Genomic DNA, 21,150 nt, shown 5'->3' on the forward strand with positions numbered 1-21,150 from the left:
GGTGATCTGGACCGTTAGATAAAGTAATATCAATGGTCCAAATTGAAACGCCTGAAACGGCGTCGTTTGGTTGAGGCTGGAGACGAGTCTGGGCTAGTTGGGCCAGTTTCGAATGGGTTTGGACGGTTTTCTCATGGGTTTGGACTGGTTTTGTGTTTGGGCTGGGGATTTTTGGCCCAGATCTTGTTTCCTCTCTTTTATTAATTCTCTCTTTACTTTCTTCCTAAATTATTTTCTAAAATTATAAACCAAGTTAACTTATTAAAAATACTAATTATCGTCTAATAACATTTATCACATATAATTAAATTCCAATTAACAATAAAATCACACAATTCAACATTAAATGCTAAAAAATGCAAAATACATTATTTTTTATGATTTTTCATTTTCGTAAAACAAGTTACTTAATTAATCCTATCTGTAAAAATTAAATCCTAAATGCACATGCAACATATAATTTTTCGTATTTTTTTCATTAATCAAAACAAAATAAACATGCCCATCCAAATACAACAATTAACCAAAAACGCAACGAAAAATTCTCAAAATTGCACAGGTGCTGGTTAGTGTGGTTGTTTAAGACAATTTTTTTGATGTGCTGGTTATGGGCCGTTTTCTCAGCCTTTGGATAATTTATTTTTTGTTGTGCTATTTTTTTGTGGGCTGTTTTCTCAGCCATTAGATAATTCCTATAACTCTCCTGTTTAATGCTTTATATTCTGTTTAGTTCTTAGTTTGTTCCCTTTTTGCTGATGCCAGAAAGGGGGAGAAAAAGTATATATTGTATCTGCACAGGTGCAGTTCGTTGGCAGGAGTCGACTCTAACAATGGACTAGTCAACTGCATGAACTGAGGGGGAGTACCATGGACTAGTCAACTACATACATTAAGGGGGAGTAAAACAGGGAAGTCAACTGGTGTTTACACCTACATATTATTTTGTCATCATCAAAAAGGGGAAGATTGTTAGTCCAGTTTTAATGATGCAAATAATATACCTATGCAGGAAATCAATTACAGAAGGATAAGGAATCAAGAAGATACTACAAGATCGCTGGAGTCAATCTTGATGCTTAAGGAAAGAAATCAATCAGCAAAGATTATAAACCAATCTGCAAATCTAGATGCCTAAGGAAAGAAATCAATCAGCAAAGATTAACGGACAACTGTGAATCAAGCAAGCCTAAACTTAAGGCATGAATCAAGGCCAACATATCCGGAAGATCGAAGATCCTGTAAAGATTGATAAGCGGCTAATTTCGAAAAGACCAACAATCAAGGAGCAAGCCTTCATTATATACAACTGATAAAGGAAGGATATCAAGGAAGAGCAACGACTAGCTATCTTATTCTTGGAAAGAATCAATCTCTTTCCAAGGATCAAATCTCTTGGGTTGTCAAGCCTCGACCTTCACCAAAGTATTTATACCCAGCTTTAAACCTTAGACACATATACTATGATCGAACCAAAAAACCCTCTCTTTGTTCTACTGCAAACAAACATTGTAGTTCACTAAGATCTGCTATGTAACAAGTTAGAGAAAACGGAGAGTATAACACTGGTGAGACATTGTATCAAAAAGAAACGAGTGTTAGAGGAACTATATTATCAAGTCATTTCCACTGTACTCGGAGAAACACATTTACTAAAGAGAACTCTCTTGCAACCCAAGGGGACTGGACTAGGATTCACATTGAATCCGAACCAGTATAAAATTCCGGTGTCTTTAATTCTTGCATTTACTTTCTGCATCTTACTTTCTGTCATTATAATTGTTAGGTTATTACATCTAGTCGACTATTTGATAAACTAGTCAACTAATAACCGATTAAGTTTAAAAATATGCAATCCCCCCTGTACTTTCAGAATACACCTACCATTTTTAAAAATTCCTATTCTAATTCAAATTCATAGGGTAGTATTTACAATCCTTCTTCCCTTAATGAAAAAAAAATCGAACTAGTCAAGAATTGAGTCTAATTGGCGCTAGATGTATCATTTACATCCTAACGAACAATGTACATCCCAAGTACGGTAGTAGTAATAAACTATGCGAGTGATGCAAAATTGACATTATAACGAGTATATGACCTCAACTCTAGTTTTTACCACATTCATCATTAACGGGTAAGTATTTCTTCCTTCTAGAAATTGCACCAACAAAAAGAATAGCGTCGGCAATGATGCTTGGGGCTACTTAAATGATGACACCTTGCTTAATGATGAAACTAACAATTGCTCATCTGGAAATGTCGAAATTTCCCCCGTTTAGAATATATATGCTACTATTACCTCATCAATCATATTCATTCTCTTTATTGTTACTTTTATTTAAATGGCAACAATAAAAAACACAGTTTTTTCTCCACAAGATCCAAGTAAATTATGAGCCATTTTTAGGACATTCAGTTGTAAGATGAATAGTTGAATATGTTAATAATAATATGTGTATGAGTCCATAGTCCGCTCCAATAATGATAGTATGATACCAAGGGTACAACCATGATCATCTAGCTTCCAAGTGAACTATAGATCATACTTCATATAAGATTTTACATTTACATTATAACAAAATCACATAAACTCATATATCACGAAAACAATATATTCTCGCTCTAGGCCTAAGAGAAAATTCAATCAAGACTTAAAGAAGAAAAAAAATGGCACACCAAAGTTACAAACTTTATGCATATTAGCTTGTCATTAGACCATTGGATCGAATAGGACACTTCTGTTTCAGTAATATCCTTAGCTGAGCCTTTTGACACTCCAATTTTGTACCCCAATGTCTGCTCTTAGAACTAATGGCTCGGACAACCTTTGGAAATTCGACAAATCCTTTGATCCCTCGTTTGATATGTGGATTTTCAGGTTCTGGTGATTGGTTTCTTCTATGAATTGTCACTTGGTAATTAAAAGAAGCACTGTTTCCCTGACTTGTACTATTGCAAATGGACTTCTGATCAACTATTTCACACCTTTTCTTTGTTTCTTGATCACATGCAGCTGATGAGATGTTATGGTTCATGTCTTGTTGAATTTTGGCTTCAGTCTTGGCATTAGATGGCAACATTTTTTTAGTTTCTTCCAATTCTAACAACTTCTCTTCTAATAAAAATTTAGCATCATTAAGCTTCATTTGGACTCGTTCCTCTCTCATAACCTCAGCCATTCTTAGCATTTTCCTCTCTTCTTCCGTTTCTTTCCTCAATCGACTGATCTCTGCTCTATCCAACGATATATGATTGGCAAGTTCTTCACAGACTCGCTCCAATGCTTCTCTCCCTTTTCTCTCTTCAGACAACTCTCTTGCAATCTTCTTGTTCATTGATTCCAACTTTCTACGTGCCTTTCGCTCATGTTCTAACTTAGCCTTCAATTCAGCGATTTGGGCTCGAGACATTTCAAGCTCCGAATCCATGAAAGGTCTAATAAAGGTAAGATCCCAAAAAGATGCTGCAATTTTCCTAGCAGATATGGGGAGGTTTAGTCGATGAATTTGCTTATTGTTATGACTTTTGAATAGAGTGTGGTTGGTTTCTTCTTGATGTGGAATTGTGGGGTTGTGACGTTGCTTTTGTGAATTATAGAAAGGGTTCTCGTACAGTTTCCAGGTTGGACATATAGAAGTAGGGATAATGTGATCATCTGAGATACCAAAGGACTTATTTCTGGGATTTTCTTGGTTTCTGATCATCATCATCTTCTCTTCCAATTGGGACTGTATTTTAGCCTTTTAGTAGAAGGTGGGGAGTTTCTTGCTTTTCTATATCACCTTTGCTGCTGTGCACTCCTTGCTTTTTCTAATCCATTTGAGCTAACTTTCTTGCTTTTGCTTTATTACAACCTTTTAATATAATAGGAGTAGGGTCATGATGTTCTATCTTATTGCCCTTTCAGCTGCTAAAAATTGTAAAAAGTGGAAAAAGATGTTCAGCCTCACATGTACCTCTGCTATTTAATGTCACTTATAGAGGTGCCCACTTTCTCACTTAGTCCTCCCCCCCCCACCAACAACCCACCCCACACCCCCTTTACATCACTCTTTCACTCTCTTCGGTTGTATATTTTCTTGATCATATTGTAAATTGAAATGATTTTAATATTTTCATACATAGCTTGTGACATGGAATTTGGTGGTAGCAAATTGTTATGTCTCTTAATTAGAAATGGAGTAAAAGAGACTGCATATTCCAAGAACCATAGGATGCTTCGCTTTGACGATACTATTAAAGCAATGATTTACGTGATTTGCAATCATGTTTCATTATTTAAGAATCTTTCATTCAAATCTGCCTCAACTGTAATTGCATTAGTATTACAAAACAGAACACTCTTATTATTATAAAAAGCTATAATATCATACTTCTGGTCCTGAGGTAGACGCACATAAATAGTTACTTTTTGTGTGATCGTGGGCAAAGTAATGAATTTCTCTAGGGGTGTTCAAACTTGAAAGAAATAAAAAAGAATTCCAATAAATGATGTTCAATGTATGTTATATATCTTTATACGTCAGTGTAATTTTTCAACGACGTGTCAATTGACCATCCTTTAAGACATGTAGCTTCGCTCTTGCGTGCGAGATGAATAAAGAGAGCAGTTTTATCTTGATCAAATGGCATGTAGGATAATTTTGTCTATTACAACTCAGGATGCTCTGTCCTATGGAGCTTTTAGCGAGAAAAGGGTAAAGTCATATGATTATAGTGATAAGAGGATTGAGGGAGGGGTCCAAATAGTTGTCTAATGATTGTACAAATTTTCCACATGGATGGTCTCCCTTTGTGTTTCTTCTGTGTCGTCTTCCTTCATTAGCGTGATTTAACACTTGGTTCAATCACCAATACTTAGGCAATAAACTTGTTAGCATGTGCAGGGCCGTGGTGATGTATTTTGCAAGAATACTTGTCCAGAACACAGCAACTTTGTGGAGGGGCAATAGAAGCAGTTTGTGTTTGACTAATTAATTTGAAAAATACTTCTGAGCAGCAATTAATGTTTGACCAAACTTTTAAAAGTGCTTCTAAGTGTATTTTTCTCAGAAGTGGTTCTCAAAAAAGTTCTTTTGAAAAGAAGTTACTTTTTTCTGCTTATCCAAAATTGATTTTGCTTCTACTCAAAAACACTTTTGTTTTTCTTATAAAAACTTGGCCAAACATTTCAACTTTAAAAAAAATAAAATACTTTTAACTTTAGATAAGCCTAGCGAAACATGCGATTAATCGGAAAGAGACACTCATGATACAATGCACTTGGAGTTAGATTTGGACCGATAAAACTTAGCCGCATATCAAAAGAGAGTAGCAATAAGTGGCGCTAATTAGATTGAAGAAAAAAAATGATTGTTGCATAGTACAAATTCTTCTATTCTACTAAAGTTTTATACATAAAAATGTACCTAGAAATGATATCTATGGTGAAGTTGTTATCGGGGAAATGTAACTCAATTGATGTGTTTTTCGTTATCTTTTTAACTTGATATGATGATGACAGAATGAACCGGAGAAAAATGGAGAAATCAAGAACAAGCTTATAAATAAGAAAGAGGAATAGCCCCTTAAAATGCCACACTCACTAAAGGTCTACAGTAGGGGACTAGGAATATGTTCCATAAACAAGTTCAATGTCCATTAGGGCCAGAGAGGATGTCAATAGCCCCAGCATTACTGGCTTGAAGTCAATAGTCATTCTATACATAAGCACGAGGGAGAAATTCAAAAATAGCCAGATTTACAACGGGTCGTTCAAATATAGCCCAGTTTCAAAAATAATCGAAATTTAGCTACTTTTCATGTAAAGATAAATCTGAGCGAAAACACTGTTCAAAATCCGGAAAATACGCAAGTATATTATACTGGAGTTCCAGCATAAGTATGTTTGAACTCTAGCATAAGTACACTAAAACTCCAGCATAATATACTGGAGTTCCAGCAAGTATAATTGTCCAGTATAATATACTGGAGTTTGGAGCATCGGTGCTCTAGTCTCCAGTATATTATACTGGAGTCAGCAAAGTATACCGGTCCAGCATAATATGCTGGAGTTCATACACAGATGCACCGAACTCCAATATATTATGCTGGATCGATCTCTGTTGCAGCAAAATAGTGGCTACTTTTCATTAACTTCGTAAATGCTAGCTATTTTTGAATGACCAGTCCAAAAACTGGTTATACCATGATATTACCCCTAAGCAGGATATCCACAACCACAAGATCAGAGGCCGATGGAGCATAGCTTTTATACGTCCAAGTAAATTTGTTAAATGGGTCGACCCGATGCGATCTGGATCGTTAACACTTAACCCGTGTGTCTTTAACCGGACTGGTCCGATTCACTTTCTTATAGGGGATCTGAGTTTGACCCATTAATGAGATAATTTTACATAAATACAACTCACACACGTGACTTGCAATATAATAGCCTAGATATCACTTTGCAAATCTATAGCCCAATATCTAATATTTTAAATTGTGTTATACAATTAAGTGCAAATCCTTGAAAAATAAAACTTAGTAGGATAAAAGAGATCAAATCAACGAAAAGCTTACTTTTACTAATTTTTCAAATTTGACTTCTAATTTTTGAATATAAACGTAAATTCTATTTCTTACAAATTGAATTACTTCAAATTTAAAATACTTAAGAACAAAATGAAGCAAACACAGGATCTCATGATTAACAAATGATAAAAATTTAATACTTTATACATATACGAACTGGAAAGTAATATATGAACTCTTGAAATTTATTAGAATAAAAATGAAAGAAAAATTATACTTTATTAACATTAAAATTTGAGTAGCATACGGAATTAGAGAATGGGAAATGGGGGTTGAAGGAATTTAGTTTCTTCTTTTTTTAAATAGGTGTACTTATATAGAAAATTAATGGCTTATCGGGTCGGTCTGGGCCGATTGAACCGCAAGTCAACTATCGGTTATGGTCGTTTCGGTTCAATGAGTTAAAATATTACAGCCCGGCCCAAACCCCCTAGATTAATTGGTTGGTCCAGTTAGGGGTTAGCGGGTCGTAGGCCAGTTGAGGGGTCCATTTTGATGGGTTATTTGGGCCTGCTCATGGGTTGACCCGGCCCATTTGATAGGTCTAGGTCCAAGTGCGTCCAGTATTTTTTTTACATATAATATAAGTATACATGTAAAAATTCACTAAAATAATAACCTTTGAATCAATTGTTTCAAAAGTACAATGAGTTGATACTAAAATACCTCAAATCACCAACCATTATCCATTGAGTTAAAAATGGTGATACTCCATTAGTGTTGAAAACTGTTGGTGCTAGAGTTTACAGTTAAACTAATTTAAATGAACACTTAGGTTCAACCAATGTGGAGTTATGAATTTGGCATCATAAAGGGACAAAACCTAACTTGAGCAAGGAATACCGTTATGAGGCTTGTACATATGACACACAAAGAGTTAGAAAGCCAAACTTAATAATAAGATATCAATTTAGCAGTCATCCGAAAATTCATTTCAAGCATTTTAAGGGTCAAGAATCCCTCTGGAAATCTCATGTTTACATGCTGAATGCATAAAAGTAAAAATAAGAACATAAAATCCGAATATCTAGTGTAACTTTCTTGTCACAATTATCTTGAGCGGCCATAGGACCATATGGATTTCCCGATCCACTTCCTCTGCTACAAGACCAAAGGCTGAACTCCAGTCAACCAAATATGTTATCCAATATACTGCTTAGATAGATTCTGCAGATAAGAAAGCAAGAGCTCCAACTAGTGGTGCATTAATATATGTAGCAGGCTCTGATTGCTCATAATTATTCCTGTCGTCTTCGAAGTTATCTTTACTGTCAGGACCACCTACGATGGCTCCGACAAGAATGTTTGGATTAGGCGAGCCCGAGTTCAAAGACTGGAATCCGTCGTTGCAGCCAATGTGACCAGGATGTGTATGCACTGAAGGTAGAGATGAACCTCTATGGTGCACACGTAGCGGATACCTCTGTCCGAAACCAACCATGTACGATATTCTTGCTGGATTATCTCCTAATATGTAGTCTACTTGTTTTTTTGCGAGTTCAACTAGCTTCTCTGCCGGATATCTTGAAGCTCCACATGAGACAGCTCCTCCATTTGTCTTCAAGTATTTGGCATAGGTTAATAGGAGAAATGATGATGATGTTACGTATTGGAGATTGCTTGCACTTCCTTTAAATAGAAGCCCCCCTGCAGACATTTCTCTCGGACGTTAGTACCCAAAATTTAAGTTAGAGGTAAGATTTACGTACACACTACCCTCATAAGATAGGCGTATGGTCTGCATATACAGTACCCTCCCCAAACCCCCACTTGTAGGATTTCAATGGGTTTGTTGTTGTTATTAGTACCCGAAACTTAAGTAATGTTGATAATTGCTGGCTCTCTACGTGTCCTAAAAAATCATGCCAAAAAGGTGAAGGAAAATGCAACTACTGACCTGGGGTATACTGAGCTTGAAAGCTAGGTGAACCTGGAATTAAAGAGCAGATATAGTTGTCTGAGTGAACTTTGTATGCTTGGAATTCTTGAGTACTCTTTTCCAAGAAGTCCTGTTAAAATTAGCAGGGGAGGGGAAAATGAGTGAGTTTAATTATGGCTGAAAAGTTTAAAGTTGGACTGAGGCTAAAAGAAAATAATTAAAAGAACCTTTGAGAGGACAATTTTGGTTCCAGGTCTCTTGTCATCCCAACTGAAGGAATAATCATCTTCAGTAGCTCCCAAAGTTTGGCCATTTGATTGAATATAAGCAAGATAGGAAGCATCTTGTGAAGCTCTATGAAGCCATGATGCTCCCCACAAAAGTTCATCCTGAATATTTCATAATGTATTTATGGTCAAACATCAATAAGAGTTACATTATGAAATTAATAGGTACGGTATTTACTATACTGCTTATTATCAGTTTCAGTATTCTTATTCTGACATGTAACTACTTACATAAATTATTTGTTGCACTTAAAAATACTTCTCAGCAGTCGATGCTTATCAGCTACTTTTAATAAACGGACTATAACTATAGTATCAACTAATGTTTCATCTTACATGGTATCCAGAGTAAGAGCAATAAAATGGGCAGACCACTGAGCTGAGACTATCACTATAAGAACCTCTATACCTGTCCGCAAAATCAAACACCTGTAACACGCAAGTCAAATCTGTTAGAATATACATATAATGCATAAGAATCACAAAAGAAGAGAAATGTGCAGGACAATGCTAGTTACCTGTTGTGCAGTATGCAATAATTTAGAAGAATAAGAAGGATCAGAATCTTTGAACACAATAGAGGCAGCAGCCAAAGCAGCAGCAGTTTCAGCTGCAACATCAGAACCTGGATTTTGTGGCGATACTTTGTACACATTGCGCGGTGTGTCCATATCCTCAGGTCTTTCCCAACACTTGTGATCTTCGTTTGGATCTCCTACTTGCACGTATAGCGTGTTGGGGCTCGCTGTAGCTGCTTTAAGAAGATAATCAGTACTCCAACGAATCGCTTCTTTAGCATTTTCAAGTTGGCCGTGCATGGAATTTCCAAATTCGATTACACTCCATGCTAGTAGAGTTGTTGTAAATGCCATCGGCAGCCCAAACTTAATATTGTCCCCTGCATCATAATATCCTCCTACTAGGTCAACCTAAAACCAACAAAAGCAGTTAGTAATTAGTCGTGTTATCATTAAAATGTAGTAGAAATTAGTGGACCAATTAATAATGTTAGAATATCTAAGGATTATACATGGTAACCGGAACCATCGGACAAGCCAGAATCACCCCTCCATTTAAGGCGTTGATTTGCAGGCAGCTTTCCCGACCTCTGTCCCTCAAAAAAGCGAATTGATTTCTCAAGAGCAACAGAGTAATCTTGAGAAGTGAAAGCAAAGGCAAAATTATGAGAAAGGTTAAGTAAGAGGAAGAAGGTGAAGCATAAAATCAGCATGTTTATAGGATGGGCCATTTATGTTATACTACTATGGCTAGCTCGAAAGTTTTGAGTTATATTGGAGGGAAGCACCCGTTTATATAGTAATTTAGTTGGTAGTTGAGAGTTCGTTGGTCGTTGTAGAGTTCTTAGAAGGTTTACTTATTTATTTACCTGAAAAGTATGATAAAAGGTTTAAATATACCTTTGTCATAATACTATTTGGTTCAAATATACACATATTCTGTTAAGTTTTTTGAAGGTGGACATCCAATCCTATGTGACACTGATATTTGATGAGGTGAATGCCATGTGACACGCCATCTCAGTGCCCCTAATTCATATATAAAAGACTAAAATTTGAAAGTAGCGGTAATGGTGGCAATAGTGGTGGAAGAAAAGGAAATTTTAGTGGTGGAAAAAAATAGAAGGGAGGGGTAAAATGGGTTAGAGGCGCTTAGATGGCAAGTCATGTTGACATCCACCTCATCAAATATCAATGTCACATAGGATTGGATGTCCACTTTGGACAAACTTAACAGAAAAGGGGTATATTGGAATCAATAATATAACGATAGGCGTATATTTAGATTCAAAGTATAACGAATAATATACTTAAATATTTTCTGATAGTATATGAGTATATTTGACCCTTTTTCCGCTTATTTATTTATTTATTAAATAAGTGGTGGAAGCATAGAGTATCATTCACGGGATCAACTGCGACAAATGAGACGAATTTATTGCAAGAAAAGAGCTAAAAGTAATCAAAAGGTAGCAGTGGAGGGTGAGAAAGCACAAATTTTTTTATATCTGTTTTGGAGTGTTGACATAAAGACAATGACGACAAGAATGGACTACTCAATATTCTTACTGTTAAATCTCGTGTATAACTATTTTTACTCACATTTTTTTCCGCCGTTAGACTTCATTTTCATTGGAGATTAGACCCTATGCATTCACGACCTGATTTAAATATGTTGAAATACTTTATTCCACGATGAATTTAGAAAGAAAAAAAAACCTAATTTGCACAGATAATAATAATGTGCTTTGGCGGAGTAGATGTTAGAAATTATCCTCTTTTCTAGAGACTTTTAATGTGACTCACATATAAGGTAATAAATTATTTACCTTGTCTCCCAAAGAAAATAATATATCAGATAATATTCTTAGTTATGCATATATGGTAGTTTCTTTGATGGAAAGAAATTATCATATATTAAGAATTCCTAGGGTAATTATAATTTATGGAGAAGTCCCTAGGGCTAAAGTATTTGCCTAAGAGTCCCTAGCCTACCTGTAAATACGTCTGTGACTCCATCAGTCTGACATCCTACGATAGAGACAGGCTAGAAGGCTCCTAGGTTTTCTGCAAATGTTTTACGAATGTGATTCCCTACAACACTTGAACAACTATGGCTGAAGGTACGTTCCTTATTTAATTTCCGCTGCGTTGGCTCTGTGTATGTGTTTAAATTACGACAGTAGAAAGTTAGGCTTAAAAATTTGGTCTTGTTAGACTTAGTCTCTTTGTAGTTGGACCTTAAATGGTTTGGCAACTAAAATACATTCATCTACGAACAAAAATCACATTGATTCAGAACTTGCCATCTGAGCTAAGTAATTTTTAACATGTTGAAGACCGTAGTGGGCTAAAGTCTCATAAGGTCATGAGGAGACTTTCGTCACATATACACTTTAATTTATATGCCCAAAATGTACTCTTTGTACCTTGGATTTATCCTATTATCAGGGACATTTTGTTTAAATTTTCTTTTATGTATTAAATGAATAAGTTATATGATATATTGGCGTTCTATAACTAAGTAATTTAGTACTCTTATATAACTATGAGGCACTATTATTACTTGTTATTAGTACTTCTTTCTGATGGATTATAATAAACAGCGGAAGCAATCCCAGTATCAAAATCACGTGTAATCTAGACAATTAGTATATACGGAGTTTACGGGTTACCTCTTGAAGCGTGAACATATCTCTTCTATCACGTGAGTCTTCAGTTCCATAACTTCTCAATGGAATCTCCATCACCCGCACAATCGTGATCCTCGAACGTTCCACGGTCTTCTACTGTGTTACCCAAATAATACCGGAAATAGAAATTTCGTGTGGGCGAAATTTCTAGGAAAGCTTGGCTCAAAAATTTCAGCCACCATGTACAACTGCTTCTAGGTGGAAAAACTTATGTATTTATAGCACAAGTTTTAAGGGTTAAGACCCTTTTCCAAAACCTGTTGGGTTTTCTTTTCCACCAGAAAAATGATTCCTTTATTTCCTATTATTTAGGCACAGTAGGGACCACATAATTTAATTAACAAAGCTTCAATTATGGAATTAATTTCTAATTTTCGAAATTAATATCTACCATAATTAATTATGAATTATTCCACTAAAAATTCGTAATTGCACTCCTTATCCAATTTCGAAATTCATCCATTAAATCTTATTTAACTCCCCATATTAAGATTCAGATACTAATCAAGTAAATTAAATTACTGATGATTTAATTTATTGATTATTTCCTTTAGACTTTCGCTTAACTTATTTTATGTGTCGGATATAAAATCCACCGGCCGGGTTTACACATGAAAACTTATAAGCTTTCATAAAGGTGTATCATCAATCTCTAAACCGAGACATGGATTCCATCAACTAGCTATTACTTCACCAATGTACATTATTATTATCCAATTTACCAGGCATATTGACCCACGAAAGAATCTCGCCTTTTAATAAATTAAAACAATAATAATATACACAGCTAATAATAATTATATCAAGATTAAGAGTATAAGTACATTTAATGGCTAGAGAGTTTATTCTTTTAAATCAGTATAAAATACTTATCTCTACCTGGTTCGTTCAATACATACAAAATGTATTAGCACAAGAAGTTGGAATTAAACCATTCCCATAATCAAGATAAATTATATTTAATCTTGTGCTACAATCATTCCTGATGGTTTGTCCAATTCCATCATTAGATTATGAACTCAAACTTTATACTTATAAGAACCGATGATTTAATCTTCCGTATATAAGCTAAACTATATACACTAAATCATCTACTATATAAGCAAAAGATACAGACTAATATATGATCTATTTAAAACTTTATTAAAACTGAATAAACAATTATTTCGTAATAAATACTATATCTAAATCAAACTCATGGTTAATAGTATATATCCCAACACTTTCATCTTCTTTTTTGCTATTTTGGATTTAGTTTTCTAAATATCTTGTATGGTTATTACTGGATATCAGTGCTTCTTCCATCTTTACTTTAGTCGAGGGTCTATCAGAAACAATTTCTCTACCGTTTTAGGATAGGGGTAAGGCTGCGTATATCCTACCCCCTCAAATCCTATTTGTGAGAATACACTGGGTTGTTGTTGTTGTTGTTTATATAACTACGAGAATCCGCAACCAAAGATGGAATTAGCGGAGTTGTGAAAAGGGCAAAAGCAAATGGTTAATTAGGATTAATCATTTGTTAGCGTCAAATTAATGTAAACACATGCTAGAACTAGTTGAAGCGTGATTTGGTAAATGTGGGAAGAAAATAAAGAAGCGTAATAAAGGGGTTGGAAAGTAGTAACAAAATAGCGACTTTGTCAGAAAGAAACTTGGAATGTTGTTTTGGCGTTAGTGTTTGTATGTTTCCTGTCCACATTAAGTCACGAGACTATGTTTCCATTCACGTGTATTCCCAAATTAATGTAGACATACAATATCCCTACAAAGTATAGAGGTGAGCACAGGACTAGAAGCCATCACTTTGGAACAAAAAAGATATAAAAGTTTGGCTCCCTAACCTGTTTACTCAATATATTCATGTGATTGAAACCAATCCTTACTGACACCGTAACCATAGTCCTTAAAACTACTCTCTCTCTTGGTTATCGGATGTTTACACCATATGAAACAAAACATATGTGTATACATTCATTTTTATTACATAACCATGGTTAATTAATTGATATTTTTACTTTGTTAAAGTCTTCAAAGCGTTAGGCACTTTTATCTTTCAAATATCAACTAATATTAGTATTATCATTTTATTCTTAATAACATGATTGTTGCCTAACATACTCTTGATATAAAAGTTCATTCCTTTTTAAGGAGAAAGAGAATGAAAAAACATGTAAATTCTAGTTAACCATCACTGATTCAAAATGATAATTTTGGTACTTTACATATATTTGACTTAAAAGTCATTTTCTATTTTTTAATTTTCATGCTCAAGTAAATATATCCACATCAAGTGGAACGGATGGAAATTTTAAATATATCCACATTAACTAAAGTCGTTGTATGCAAAACCGTTAATATTATAATACCATATGGAGTAGTACTTAGCTCCTATTTGGACAATGATATTTTTTACTTTCTTTTCAAAATCTTGTTGAAATCATTAATTGGGGGCATTTGCATCTATACTCGTTTTTTGTGTCACGTTTTAACTTGTGTCCGTATTACCAAAAAAATTGCAAGTGTACCCGCTTTTTCGCATAACTTCAGCATACGGGGCTGAAATAGCAAAGACAATCACGCAAAACTTTAGCATTCTAGTAGCCGGGCCTGAAATTCAGCTCTAGAGCTGAAGTTTTTGTTTTGTAACTGTCGAACTTCAGCTCTATAGCTGAAGTTTTTGTTTGTAAGCTTCAGCTCTAGAGCTGAAGTTTTTGTTTGTAACTGGCTTTTTGTTTGTAAGCTTCAACTCTAGAGCTGAAGTTTTTGTTTTGTAACTGTCGTTTTTATTTGTAACTGGCTTTTTGTTTGTAACCTTCAGCTCTAGAGCTGAAGTTTTTGTTTTGTAACTGTCGAACTTCAGCTCTAGAGCTGAAGTTTTTGTTTGCACTAATATTTTACTTGGCTAATAATGCAGACAAAGCATCCTAGACACCATCATTTGCTATTACAAGTATTCTTCCAGCTGATGATAACTGTTTGAACAAAAAAAATATTAAAAGAAAGCTTGTGTAGCATTAAAACATTAAAAGATTCAGACACATTTAGAGGCTTTCATTCAAAGAAAAGAATTTCTTCACAATATTAGGAGATTTCAGAGGCTCTGGGAAGCAAGAAAATGAATTGTTTCAATTAAAATAACTTTTTGTTTACAAATATTACCTAAAAATTTACTTTGATTCAGCAATCATGCACTATATGAACAATTTCAGCTCCGTCTTCTCTCACTATGAGTAATTAAAAATGGAAAGTATAACTCGACTATCATAATTTGCTATAACTTTTTCAATACAGAGGTTCAAAAAGATATTAGGTCATTCTGGGACTCTTGCTCCAGTGGTTTAGTTCCTGCCTTATTTCTTCTAGGTCTAGGGATCAATCCTCCTTAGTAATTCTTTTTTGGCTATTTTTGAAGCTTATTTTGTTTGGAAAAAAAAGTAGGTTGCGCAGGATTTGAACTCTTGATCCTTTAAACAAAAAATTCTTATAACCAGTGGAATAATGGCCAATCTATTTTTTACTGTGGAGAAAATAAATAATAAGTAATTAGGCTATTTGTTCCTTCTTTAAATATGACATCGCTTGCAAAAAGTTCTGCGTACGCCCCTGGGGTGACCAAATAGGGCGCCCCATGCAATTTTTACCATTAATTGTTCATGGAATTTGATCAGTTTATTTAAAAAATTAATAAAAAAATTTCAAGTTTCAAAAATTGATTTGGGCTAGTTTTTGGGTGAAATTTTTTCTTCCACTCACAAAACTTCAACTTTTTTTCAAGAAAACTGCATATCCAAACACAATTTTAACTTTCAAAAATTATTTTCAACACAACTTTAAAAACTATTTTTTGTTTAAGATTCCAAACGCCTACTTAATTTTTAAACTGATCAAAGGTCAGAAATTCTCATCATTCCATAGAGTGGCTATCTGAAAAATCGTTTCCATTTCCTTCATCTTAATCTCTTTCACAAGAACGTTTTCGGCGAGAAATCATGAGAGCATGTGTCTTTTTGACTTATTTGTCAACTAAAACATGAATAAACAGGAAAATTGGAGGCGCATAGACACACTAATTCTAATCTTTTGGATTTACTATGGACTTACTTGTTGAATTAGGCAAAGAAAGAAGAAAATAAGTAATGTAGCATGTGTTAGCCCTGTGCTTTAATTAAGACAGACTTGTGCGGCTTGATTTCTGCAGCTTTTTCAGATGTTCTACCAAATTAGACAAAGACCAATTATAGTTCTTTACTCTTCTCTTGCTTCAACCTTATAGCATAGACTTCGTTCATCTAAAAATCGTAACAGGTCTAAAGTAACAAACAGTATCAGTCTTTTAATTTGAACAAAATCCCCGCGCTAATCATGCATAGAGTAGCTAAGGAACAAACTATATATCTCAATTTCCTTCACATAAAAAATATTTGTCTCTTTCATGGCTACTTATATTCATTATTTGCTCATCTTCAACGTACCTTTATGTATCATATCAAACGAGTTAAATTTTGCAGTTCAATTTGTAGTCCAAATAAGAGTATAACATAATTAACAAGCTAGAAAAGCTCCTATATTTGTTCCATTCCAGTTAATACGAGCAGCAAATATCATTTTCAATGTTATTATAAAGAAAACGGGTTGATTATCTTTTATTTTTATTTTTATTCCTGACATAAACAGGAGTTTGATTGTTATTGTTATATTAATATACTACCAGATGATGGCTACATAAGCTGGTTTGCTCGAGAGGTTAAGGGGGAAGACTTAAGATCTTCTGCACATAAGTGCGCATGGGTTCGAACCCCATAGCCAGCATATAATTAAATAAAGTTTTTCCCAATCTTAGGATGACAGAACTTTTTTCTTTTAATTTTTTCCCCCTCCCAATACTTTAGGATTATCTGCACTATGACATCTATGTGGGTTTTTCTATGTCATCCATGGCTTTAACTTCAAGGAATTACCAATCAATAACTGAAATAAAGCTTTCTAGCACGACTTTTTGACTTATCTAAGTTGTTTGATAAATTATAAAAGTGCTTTTAAGTCAAAACTAGTTAGTCACTTCTAACTTGTGATTTTTCAACTTATAAGCATTTTTGTAGTTTCTTTCATTTTTGATTAGCTTAGGAGAAGTTTTGCATGTTTGTGAAGATAAATTCTTGTCACTCAATTTTCAAAGCGAAGCCAAATGATTCAATGGTTTCCGTCTCTTCGTATAATTCGAACAAGACCTTTCTCAAACTTAGTAGGCTTTGGACATAAGAATTGTAAAATTCCAAAAAATGGTGAAAATGGTATTTGAAATTTAGAGTTGTGTTTGGACATAAATTTTAGTTTTGGTTGTTTTTGAAGTTTTGTGAGTCATTTGAGTGAAAATTTTGAAAAACAGCTTTTTGCAGTTTTTCAAATTTTCGAAAATTTTCAAAATGCATCTTCAAGTGAAAATTGGAAATTTTATGAACAAACGCTAATTTAGAAAAAAAGTGAATTTTTTTTAAAAAAAATGTTACATCAAATTTTATGTCCAAATAGGCACTTAGTTTCTTTAACTTTTATTCTCGGGTTATATAGATCCACCGGTCTCGGTAATTCTTACGCACATAGATAGACAGCTTTTGACATAATTCCAATTTGTTTAAAGTTAATCATATAAGCAGGGGATGTAGCTCAGATGGTAGAGCGCTCGCTTAGCATGCGAGAGGTACGGGGATCGATACCCCGCATCTCCATTCAATTTATTGTGATTTTCTTTTCTGGGCAAATGCTGCTGGCTGCTGAACCTTTGCATTTCAAAAATGTTGCACACAACTATGTACAGTACAGGCATACCTTTACATTAGGAATTGGCGTACTGAAACATGAAGATTGCTTGTTTTCCTTTTTTTTGGCGTAAATATTGTAATCTGAGGTTTCTAACCTCGAATTCAGTAACATGGATGATTAAGCTACCATAATAAGGGGAAGAGAGCAGCTCAGAAAGCCAAGTTACAACACATGGTAGCAGATTAAGTTACAAGCCCTCTTTGTAATTTGTAATAGGACTCCAAGAAGAAAAAAGTAGACAGCAGTAATTAATCTTACATCCATATTATACTTTCTCATCTCCTTTATTCAAGAAACCTTCAATCCAAAACGTGTCGCATCACATCTCCTTTTTTTTCCGTTTGGTAAATAGGTTTCATAACTTCTTATACCACAGAAATCAGAAGGCACTTATTTAGGACCTTAACCCCTTTTGCTAATTTGTTTCCTCCGAAAGCTCTCATAAGCTAGAGTCTTGATTGCTCGGTATGACCAACTATTGTGCTTAAACCTAAAGACATGCTAAAATATTGAAATTGCAGTTTTGCTTCCTAAGAAGCTCGGGCATGGTTTAAACCACATTGGTGTTGCAAAGAAAGATGAATAACCAGAGGAACAACCTAGGGGCCTTAACTGATGGTACATTTATCCAGGCATCAATAACCCGGAACCATCCCATAGTGAAACAATCTATTAGCAACAGAAACGGGTCAGAAGAAGCATCAGATGTTAAGAGGTACAAGTTTATCACCTCCACTTTCTGAATAATGAATTGACAATGGAAGACAAAACTCAGCAAATACTTAAAGAAATATTTATCAAAACAGAACTGCCAAGTGCGATTCAAGGTATATCCAGAATCACCAATAATGATCATTTTAGCCTATGATCATCCAAATAATAGCTAGCTGAGGAATTCGTTGTTCAAGCTTTAATCTTATTGTAAAGAAGGGCAGTAGTACATTTCATAGGTTCAGAAACGCAAAGAATCAAAATTGACTTCAAGTTCACATTACCGCTTCCAGAAAACCGTGCCTTTTGACCCATCATACAGCAAAACAAAAGAAAAAGCTCAACTTTATGTAGTAGATCAAATACATCATAATGGAGTCAGAAGCAACTACATCCTATGGAATCTATTTTGATGTCTCAACAGGACAAGTATCCATCGGGAACCACATAGAACTTCTACTCAGTAGCTTCCCCGTGTTTTGCAGCATCAGCTTCTTTCAGCCTTTCCAAAGCGGAAATGCGTCCATTCAGAGATTCATAAACATCATTCATCTGGAATTTAGAAAAAAGTGAATATCATGTAGACAGAAGAGATTTAGTCCAGCTGGGGCAACATACTTTACTTAACCAAGGCTACGTGATATGTCTCCTCAATCTAATTTGCATCTCTTAAGATTAAATTGCTTAGTCTATTAGGTGTGGATTCACCTCTTTTACCATCAATGCTGCACTTATTTTGGACGTTAAACCCCCAAAATGCTCATGACCACTGAAATGATCCTTATAAGACTACTAATGGTAGAAATAGAGAAGAATAAAACTGTGCTAAGAAGATAAGAACTGGTTTTTAACTTTGGGGAAAGGAAAGTGAAATTGAGAAAACAAGCACAAAACTTTGAAAACAAGTTATAAAATTATTTGTGCACTGACTGCAGTCCAACATTAGTGGTTCTAAAAGAGAATAACAACAACAACGACCCAGTAAAATCTCACAAGTGGGGTCTGGGGAGGGTAGGGTGTACGCAGACCTTACCCCTACCCGATAAAGTAGAGAGGTTGTTTCCGATAGACCACCGAGTCAAGATTGTTCTAAAAGAGAATGGTGAAAGGAATTCAAGTAGTGGTCACATTTGTAAATAATTAGGCCAAATACAAGACAACCTCCTAAAGTTGGCACATAATTTCATTTTGACACCTCAACTGAGTCTGTTTCCTACTAGACACCTAACGCATGTCCAAGATGTACCTATTGAACAACACATTAACAACCAATCAAAAAACTAAAATGCGTTTAATTCACACGGGATGATGTGGCAAAGTTACGAACGAAACAAGGACATGCAACATTTAGACCCACATAATTATTTTAAAACGAGGCTTGAGAAGAAAAAAAAAGGAAAAAGAAAATCTATTTCAACATAAATTCCCCCGCTGTTCCTTCGTCCTAGCCAGATCCCTCTTCCGTTTCCACACCACCGCTCCACCATACACCTTCCACTATAGTCACCATCAACGCCATCTTCTCCACCTAAAACCATCGTATTCTTATTCCATCCAAGAATAATATGCTCCAGGCCACTAGCTATCTTACATCAACACGTTCGTCTTGCAAACACTAAAGAGGCTAACAACAACAACAACAACAACAACAACCACCCAGTATAATCTCAGAAGTGGGGTCTGGAGAGGGTAGTATATACGCAGACCTTACCCCTACCCTGGGGGCAGGGAGGTTGTTTCCGAATAGATCCTCGGCACAAGAAGATGAGATGCGATAATAGAATAATAACAACAACATAACCAGAAAGATAGTACCAGCGAGCCACGAGTCAGAAAATATACCTGAAAGCACAATATCAATAATCAATGCAGTGACAAGGTCCTAGAAAATAATACGAGCACAACACGAACCTCTAGCATACTAAAACACGACACTGACCGACTAGACTTACACACAGAACAGTGTAGAAAAACGGTCAACTACCTACTTACCTTCAACCCTAATAATCTCCCTCCATACTTTTCTATCAAGGGCCATGTCCTCGGTGAGCTCAAGTTGCGTCATGTCCTGCCTGATCACCTCTCCCCAATACTTCTTTGGATGCCCTTTACCTCTCCTCATACTTGTCAGAGCCAACGACTCGCATCACCTAACCGGGGCATCTAGGCTTCTCCTCTGCACGTGCCTGAACCATCTAAGCCTCAGTTCCCGCATTTTGTCTTCCATGGGAGCCACGCCCACCCTTGCTCGAATATCTTCATTCCTAATCTTATCCAACCTCGTGTGCCCGCACATACATCTCAACATTCTCATTTCTGCTACTTTCATCTTCTGAATATGGGCAAGCTTAACTGGCCAATATTCTGGCCTATACAATATGGTCGGTCTAACCACCGCTCTGTAAAACTTGCCTTTAAGTCCCCGGAGCACCTTTTTGTCACACAAAATGCCAGATGTTAACCTCCATTTCATCCAACCTGCCCCTATACGGTGTGTGACATCCTCATAGATCTCAAGAGTCTGTCTCCAAACCTCCAGCCTCTCGTCAACACCTCCTCGTGTCTCATCAATCAGAACTATATCATCAGCAAATAACATACCCCATGGCACCTCCCCTTGAATATGGTGTGTCAGTGTGTCCATTGCCAGAACAAATAAGAAAGAGTTG

The 21,150-nt window shown here is 35.3% G+C and overlaps 3 protein-coding genes and 2 non-coding genes across 5 annotated transcripts; 2 read left to right on the forward strand and 3 right to left on the reverse strand.

Moving 5' to 3' along the window:
- Window positions 1–2,466: 2,466 nt before the first annotated feature.
- LOC104233131 (protein BRANCHLESS TRICHOME) lies at window positions 2,467–3,931 on the reverse strand. The gene has a single exon (XM_009786456.2). The coding sequence runs from the start codon at window positions 3,705–3,707 to the stop codon at window positions 2,697–2,699; it is 1,011 nt and encodes a 336-aa protein (XP_009784758.1). The 5' UTR covers window positions 3,708–3,931; the 3' UTR covers window positions 2,467–2,696.
- A 3,516-nt stretch (window positions 3,932–7,447) lies between these two features.
- On the reverse strand, window positions 7,448–10,026 carry LOC104233132 (endoglucanase 1-like). Its single transcript, XM_009786457.2, has 6 exons — window positions 9,767–10,026; window positions 9,255–9,665; window positions 9,073–9,165; window positions 8,677–8,838; window positions 8,468–8,579; window positions 7,448–8,217 (listed from the first exon to the last, which is right to left on the reverse strand). Exons 1-6 carry the CDS (start codon window positions 9,983–9,985, stop codon window positions 7,727–7,729), a joined length of 1,488 nt encoding a protein of 495 aa, XP_009784759.1. The 5' UTR covers window positions 9,986–10,026; the 3' UTR covers window positions 7,448–7,726.
- Window positions 10,027–16,676: 6,650 nt separating this feature from the next.
- Window positions 16,677–16,759, forward strand: TRNAL-UAA (transfer RNA leucine (anticodon UAA)). The gene has a single exon. It is a non-coding gene; the product is annotated as a tRNA-Leu (tRNA).
- Window positions 16,760–17,603: 844 nt separating this feature from the next.
- On the forward strand, window positions 17,604–17,676 carry TRNAA-AGC (transfer RNA alanine (anticodon AGC)). The gene has a single exon. It is a non-coding gene; the product is annotated as a tRNA-Ala (tRNA).
- Window positions 17,677–20,627: 2,951 nt separating this feature from the next.
- LOC138876437 (uncharacterized) lies at window positions 20,628–21,125 on the reverse strand. Its single transcript, XM_070155357.1, has one exon. It carries the CDS (start codon window positions 21,123–21,125, stop codon window positions 20,628–20,630), a length of 498 nt encoding a protein of 165 aa, XP_070011458.1.
- Between the last annotated feature and the right edge of the window lie 25 nt (window positions 21,126–21,150).

Source organism: Nicotiana sylvestris, chromosome 8, assembly GCF_000393655.2.
Source record: "Nicotiana sylvestris chromosome 8, ASM39365v2, whole genome shotgun sequence".
Classification (NCBI taxonomy): domain Eukaryota; kingdom Viridiplantae; phylum Streptophyta; class Magnoliopsida; order Solanales; family Solanaceae; genus Nicotiana; species Nicotiana sylvestris.